This window comes from Dipodomys spectabilis, unplaced genomic scaffold, assembly GCF_019054845.1.
Source record: "Dipodomys spectabilis isolate Male_0828 unplaced genomic scaffold, ASM1905484v1 ptg000018l, whole genome shotgun sequence".
Lineage (NCBI taxonomy): Eukaryota > Metazoa > Chordata > Mammalia > Rodentia > Heteromyidae > Dipodomys > Dipodomys spectabilis.
The window spans coordinates 21876184-21883936 of NW_024870695.1; the positions used below are offsets into that span (position 1 = coordinate 21876184).

Here is a 7753-nt window from a genome sequence, read left to right on the forward strand (position 1 = left end):
AAGGCCATGCCCAAGCCTGATTTTTATAATAGAAAAGATCTTCCTCTTGATCTCTATGAATACAAACTTTCAGGGTTGCCCAGCATATAGCTTTCAAACCTAGCAAGCACTCCAAAATCTGCACTTACAGGTACAAGTGCCAGTTTGAGCACTTAACTTGACAGGTCTATGTCTAAAGCAAGTTACTCAAAAAGCACTACAGACTCCAACTGAACAGCTTTCCTCATAGGATTAAGTAGGTCATGTTCCAAAGTAGAAACAACTACCTTAAAACAGTAGTACTGCAACATGTACTGATTTTAATGGAATCTAAGTGTTCTAAGTCTGCTGTAGCAAGATTATACTGTGGGTCATCTTTTCTTCCACTAGCTAAAATTCAGAGGATCCTGTGTTTTCACTCACCATCTTTTTTTTTTGCCAGTTCTGGGGCTTGAACTCTGGGTTTGGGCTCTGTCCCTGAGCTCTTCTGCTCAAGGCTAGCTTTCTACCACTTGAGCCACAGTGCCATGTCCAGCCTTTTCTGTTTGTGTGGTACTACGGAATCAAACCCAGGGCTTCATACGTGGTAGGCAAGCCCTCTACCAAGCCACATTCCCAGTCCCGTGCTAGGCAAGCCCTCTACCAAGCCACATTCCCAGTCCATCTAACTCTTGCTTTACACAGCAATAAACCCGTGTTACCTAGTGCAGTTCTACAACTGTTACCCAAACCTGAGGATGTCTTTGGAATTCAGTTTTTAAAGCACATTTAATACCTTACGTATATAGGTAAATGAAATGCTCTTACCAAGTCTGTAATGAAAAATGAAGTATACTAGTACTTCTGTAAAAAGTCACATTTAGTATGAAATCACCAATCCTGATCAGTTTTACATTCAATTGGCTTAGCAACAAACGTAATCTGCTGTATTCTTAGTTCCTTAACATTTCAAAATTGTGGGTAAGATTGTGAATGTTTTCATGCCTTCATACTTCATATTGTGATACAAGCCAGAGGTAGTTAAAACAAAAACTTGAGTCTAGTACTTTCTCCTTTTAATACTACAGTAAATAACATACATAAACTTATTTCAGTCTTACAAATTTCACATACAAAGCAAAAAAGGCAAACATGAAATTCATCTTACCACAGAAACTTGAAAATAGCACCAGCCCTAATTAACAAGACATTATTTGTAGACAAGTTAAAAAAGCTAACTCTAGAATTAATCATATCAAACAAGCACTAAGATGGGTGTATGAACACTTGGAATTTATTAAAGGTATAAACAGAAAAATACCATTGTATATAAGAGAAATTACACTCCAAGCATTAGTTTTTAAAGTAAGATTCAGATCCCAAATAATTAGGAGCCAGAAAATAGGTTTCTTACCTTTTGTCTCCCATTGGATATAGGCTGAACAGCAAGATGAATTATTCAGATGTTATGAAAAATAATTGCTTCTTAGAGACTTAAGGGCTTTCTTGGTTAGAAAAAAAGCTAATCATTGGTTCCCTACAATATTCTAAAGGGACATAGAAGGGAAAAATTCAAAAAAGTTTTTATAACTCCAAAATTTCTTCTAATTGCCAATATACAGAGGTCAACTTTCTAAGACCAGAAGTCCCAAATTTAGTACAGCTTAAATAAAAACCTACACTCATCTACCTTTCCTACATATGCACCAAGTCCTTTCTAATCAAGCTGAGGAAAGAATACTTTCGACTCAGGTTTGGAACTATCCTGCCAGTAGAGCACTTTTAAACAGACTACCTTGAGTAAAGGCCATTTCTGTCTTAGCACTGCTTCCAAAATATTTAACTCACTCAGATTTGCTTACATTAATCTTCCAAAAATTATATTCTTAAATCATTCATATCCCTTTAATAACCTGATGCACTGTGGAATATCCTACACACACACACACACACACAAAGCAAATTAGCCATACCTATGAATTGAAACCCGTTTCATCAAGATATAAATGTTACCATATCCCAATCACTCTTGCACATCTTCCCCTATCACAATGTTTCCCCTAGATTTTAAAATATCCTCTGAATAAACAAATCTAGCCTTGCAACTGTAAGGTCTGTCTTTTGTTGGAGACATGGAAGAGTAGTTATTTGTTCTAAGTAAATGAGGAAACTGCAAGACTAAGGACTTTAATAAAATTCCTAATCTCCAAACTCAAGATGAAAATTTTGCAGCAAGGGTCTGTCAAAGTTAAGCACTAATAGGCTGCAAAACTACTTCGATAGAAAATGTTTGGAGAGACTAATCTGATGGCTGAGTTTTACAAAGCAGACTCATCTAAATAAGCAATCATCTATCTATCTTCTGGTATAGTTATTTCAAAAGGGAAAGGTGAGCTGGGTGCTCTCACCTTTCAAATCTAGCTAGTCAAGAGGCTGAGATCTGAGGATTGAGGTTACAAACCAGTCTGGGTAGATTCTTATCTCAAATTAACCAGCAAAAAGAAAGAGGTATGGCTCAAGTGATAGAGCACCAGCCTTGAGCACTTAGGCTGAAGTACCTAAGTGTAAGCCCCAGTACTGGCACTCTTCCCTAAAAAAGTGATCTGTATTGACTTTTCAATACATCTGTGCTAAACATTCAGCACTTCATTTCTATGATAGTTCCATGGAAAATACCAAAGACTATCTCCAACTAGTATTTACTAGTCATCACCAATTCTACACAAATCTGTTAATTAAATGATCAATAAGCACTATGTTTTTTTTTCATTTAGCGAAGTAGTTACTTTCTCAGACTACATCATCCTCCATTGCCATATTACATATGTAACTCCCTTAACATTTTTTCATTCCTTTAAAACTTTCACAATTAACAGTTAAGAGTCAGTTAATACCATTTATTAGCTTGCCTTTTAAGAATCTTTACTAATAAACACAAAAATCAGGATCTTATCTTATCAAAATAAAGGATCAATTGTTAAGAGACTAGTTACCCAGTTAAAATCTTATATGAAGAGGAAAAAGGACAACCATGCATAGTTTTTTAAAAAATGTTTATTTTTTCAAAGAAAAACGGCAATAGCCAATTGGAAACCTATTCATTCTTCAACTCCAATTTGTTTTCTTTAAATTTAGAAGTGACTTACTGATTTACTATTTTAAACAAACCCCCCCTTTCCCCTTTAAATGTTTACCATCTACTCGTGCTGAATCCTTCCAAGGAGATTGCTCCAGCGTATTATCTCCAGGTCCTCGCTTTGCTCCTTTTACCAAAAAATGCAAAACACAATTCCATCGTGCATCTTAAGGGCTCCAATCGTCAAAAATAGGAAAAAAAAAAATCTTTGGAATAGCCAATTAAGTTGAATAAAGAAAAAATCCACACGAATGCGGTTTGGTTGGGGCAGGAATCCACTCCTATGTTCCTGGTAATCTGATCCCGCTCCATGAATCCTTGTAATTCATCCTCCCTATCCTATCCACATTATGATTTGAATCCAATGATCCAGCTCCAAGGATTGGGATCCAGTGAGCCCTCTCCAATCCAAACCTTTATAACCAGCAAAACCAAAAAAGAGGAGGCAAAACGTTAGATACTGTAATCAAAAAAGGTTTCTGGGGAATGATGAGTTATGTCTGTCATCAGTTTAACAGATGTACATCAATAACTATCAAATTCCCCAAAACAAGTTTCTGTATGGTGTCAGATAAACTTTAGAAACTTAATTATCATAGAGACTAATTGGAAGAAGCATTTTATATTTACAGTTCAACTGATAATGCCAACACTTGTTACTGTACAGCATATCACGGCTTTGTGGTTGCAAAGTGTTATGTAGTTGAAAGTTTACTGGTATTGCTACCCATCTAAGTCTAAACTAAATCTAATACTCCCATCTGTAATTTAATTTGTAAATTAAAGTGTTTTAAACATGAGTCAATTATGAGTATTAGCTTATAAAGGGGGAAGGTGACTTAAAAAATACTCCCAACTAGATTATCTACATCAATATGTTGGAATTCTATATTTTGCTGTAATTTTGTCTTAAAAAAATGAAATTGCAACGCTCTATCAGTCACACAGAGGACATGCAGATTTAGCAGTATTGATATTATACTCTATCTGGTTGGACTTAAAAGACACCCTGTACCCACATGTACACCAACAGGAGATCACACATTAACAGTTGTAACTAAGGACTGTGACAAATTAGCCATTTCTTCCCACATTAGTCCCTATTAAAACAAAAAAAGGGGGGGGGGGGCAAAATAATTGTTACAAAATGGGCCATGTAATTTTGCCACAATTGCCAAGGTTTAAAGAGCAGCAATTGTAGCTGAAGTTAACTGCATGTTTGCAAATGTTTTAAGATACATAAAGTCAATTTTAATATTTGCCTTTAGTATAAGGTCAATACTGCCAATTTCATCTGTGACAATAGCACTTGGAGTCATACCATTGCCTCCATTATTGATCTGATCCTCCTCAATCCTCCTTTTGACAATCCTAAAATGATTGAAATGTGCTCCACAATCCTTAATCCAAAGCATTCTTAATCCATCTCTTCAGATATGTCTACAGAAAGACACATGAAAAGCAAGATAAACATAAGAACTTCCCCAGGTAAGAACCACAAATATCCCCAACATCCCAGTTCACACAAACCAGAGCAGAATAGACATTTACACAGTATCAGTCTGAAGAGCATGGAAAGTTAACTAAATTTAAACAATCCTGTCTATGACATCACTTAAAATACAATTTGTCAAAGACATGAGGGGAATGTAGATGTTAGGAGCAAAGGGATATTACACAAGAATGCAATTCAACACTTTAGCCCATTCTGAACAAAACAGTTTGAATTAAAAAATGAAAAGATTGTACTGAGTAAAGGAAAACTGTATACAACATGGGTTCTACAAAAAGTGTCACCAATCATTTTATGTACGAGAGCGAGATCTGCTATGACGGGGAGAATAGCGTGGTGATCCTCTGCTTCTCCTTGGGGAGTAACTGCGACTCCTGCTGTTGCTTCTGCTACGGCTTCTGCTACGACTACGGCTTCGAGATCGAGATCTTCCATAACTTGGACTTCTGGGCCCATCAACTTTAACTCGGATGTAGGCAGTTTCTCCCTATTGGATAGACAGAACTTTCCATTGAAAGATCTAAGCTTTCACCTGTCTTCTAGGCATGCTGAATGAACACAAAGTAACTAAAACCAGGTATCTGGCAATTTATTTGGACACTCTTGCCTGAATCCTTACCTGCAATTCCACTGTTAAGATCATTGTATCCAATTCTGGCCAAAGAAAAAAAATAAGTGTATAACCTACCTCGTGAGATCTAAACTTAGTGTTATCCAGTTTTCGAACTGCATAGGTCATATCTTCCTTCCGTACAAACTCCACGACACCAGTGCCATCTCGGTAAACATCAGCATAACATACATCACCTGCTTCACGCATGTGATCCTTTAAATCCTGCCAGCTTCCACTTGGAGGGAGTCCTGAAAAAGTGATTTCCCCCTCCTTAGTACCAATCATCTCAAGTTTCTTACAAGTACATCGGAACAAAGATTATTTTAAAATGCTTGATGGTACTTAAGTGTGTCCAGGTAAAGAGCTGGTAAGATCCAGAGTCCAAATTTATTTGTAAAGGATCTTCGTATTCTAGTACCGCAACCTAATTTGGGCAAATCACCAACCACAGTAATCTTTATTTACTAAATTCAACCCCCAAAATGAAGTAATTTAAGACCTACCATGAAAAAAAAAAAAATTGTCACCGTCAAACCCGTCATGCAAGGCTAAAAAAATTTAACCCAACAAAGAGAGGAGTAAGCGAACTCACCAGAGACAACCACTCTGTTTTCAGAACGCCTCGATGGGGGACCGTAGCGGCCTCGGGGAGCTCCACCACCTCCACCCCCGCCGCCGCCTCGGCCGGTTCCACGGCCGCTTCGAGGAAACTCCACCCGCAGACGGTATCCATCGTAATCGTAGCCGTCGCGACCGTACACCGCGTCCTCCGCGTCTCTGCGTGATCACAGAAAAGCACACGGGATGAGGGAAGGGAGAGAGAGACCCGCAGGGGACGCTTCACCCGGCCCGGAAGGAGCGGACCCCGCACATGCGCACCCACGCTGGAAGAGCCCCACATGCGCCGCATAATAGGCCGGCCCCTCCCCCACCCCGGGACACGCCAGGCTCGCGACCGCGACTCCAGCCCTCCGCGCCTCAGTTTCCCGCTCCGGCCCTGCGGATGGGTTCTGCGGGTGGGGGGGGGGGGCGTCCACGGCACCCCCGTCACCGGAGAGGCCACACCGACTCGGTTCCTTACCCGACTCCTGCAGGGGCGATAGCGCCTCGTCCCCAGCCTAAGAGCCCCTCCTTCCCCATTATGTGCAGGCCTCGGGAGCCTGCCCCAACTACTCCAGCCTATTTCCTTAAGGCCGCAAGCCCCACGCTGCCTCACCGCGGGTCCTCGAACTCAACGAAGGCGAAGGGCGGTCCTCCGCGGCGGTTCTTGAGGTCGATGTCGCGGATAGCGCCGTATTTATAAAACACGTCCTCAATGTCCTTGGTTCGGATGTCTGGAGGTAAGTTTCCCACGTAGATGCGGCAGTCGTTGTTCCCTGCCGGGCCACGAATCACACCACCTCCCGACATGGCGGCGACGAAAAAGCGCGGACTCGAGAAGAGGCCTTCCCACCAAGCCTAGCGAAAGGCAGAGCGAGCCCGCGGCGGCACCACGTCTCCCGCGGCCCCTCCAAAATGGCGCCTTTATCTGCGCGGCGCACGGATATGGGAGGGGGGAAAAGGAAGAGAAGCGGGAGGAAGCGGCTTTTTTATCTTAACACGCACGCGCAAGAGCGTAACGGGTTTAAGAGAACGACGCTCGCGCACGCGCGACGTCGCCCTCCGCCCGGAGAGGAAAAAGTCCCCCCCCCCCACTCCACCCCACGCTGCCCCGAGTGCACCGTGGCTAGGTGGGGCGACCAACCCCTTGGCGAAAATTATATTTCTCTCCTGAAAGAGGTGATTAGTCCCTTCCGTGCCTTCAAGAGTAGCCTGCTTTCTCGGCCACGGCCCTCTATAAAAACAACTCCGCGCTTTGAAAGGATTTGGTGAAACCTATCCCAGAACCTTGTCCCACCATGCACCGCGGCGCTAACAGCCTTTGGCGGGAAAGACTCGGGGGCGGGGCCAAAGGAGGAAGGCCCAGCGGTTGCTCCGGAAACCGGGGCTTCTACGGAGCTCGCTGCTAGTCCAGAAGGCGGTTTGCGGGTAATTCGATCTAGAGCTGGGCGCAGCTGTGCCTGTGCTCCCCTTCTGTGAGCTGGCGTTGGCTGCTTAGACAATTAGAAAAGGGCCTAATTTAGAAGAGCCCAGATTAGATTTCTTAATAAATACACCAAGTACATAGGTGCAGAACCCCCACACTCACCCCACACTGGAAATTGAGACCAGGCCTTCGTACGTGCGTGGTTCACTTGGATCCCGTCCCGGCCCTCAGAACTTTGCATGACTTAATTCTACCTTCGTTCTAGAGGCGGGGGGTCTACCCTGATCGGTTTACTGGTGGCACCCGCCCTTAGGAGTCCTCTGTCGCCGTGGGCCTTTGCAGATTCAGACCTCTGCTAACTGGTAAATTAACCTATCGTTGGTGGGGGCAGAGAAGAGACTCAGTGAATACTTAACCAATGATGCCTTTGGTTTTTCTCTTTCAAAGAACGAGGGAAAAAAAGAAAAGGGGGAATTAAATAGATACAAGAACGGTAACCACTGGAGA

At 42.4% G+C, this 7753-nt stretch overlaps 1 protein-coding gene across 2 annotated transcripts; it reads right to left on the reverse strand.

Annotated features, from left to right (window-relative positions):
- Positions 1-2994: 2994 nt before the first annotated feature.
- Positions 2995-6775, reverse strand: Srsf1 (serine and arginine rich splicing factor 1). Of its 2 annotated transcripts, XR_006146780.1 has the most exons (5): positions 6437-6775; positions 5813-5997; positions 5296-5468; positions 4416-5094; positions 2995-3508 (listed from the first exon to the last, which is right to left on the reverse strand). XR_006146780.1 is itself a non-coding variant. In XM_042674164.1 (4 exons), the coding sequence occupies exons 1-4, from the start codon at positions 6628-6630 to the stop codon at positions 4900-4902; spliced, it is 747 nt and encodes a 248-aa protein (XP_042530098.1). In that variant the 5' UTR covers positions 6631-6775; the 3' UTR covers positions 2995-4899. The 2 variants fall into 2 exon arrangements, 1 of the variants encoding a protein (XP_042530098.1); XM_042674164.1 differs by having other exon boundaries at positions 2995-5094.
- Between the last annotated feature and the right edge of the window lie 978 nt (positions 6776-7753).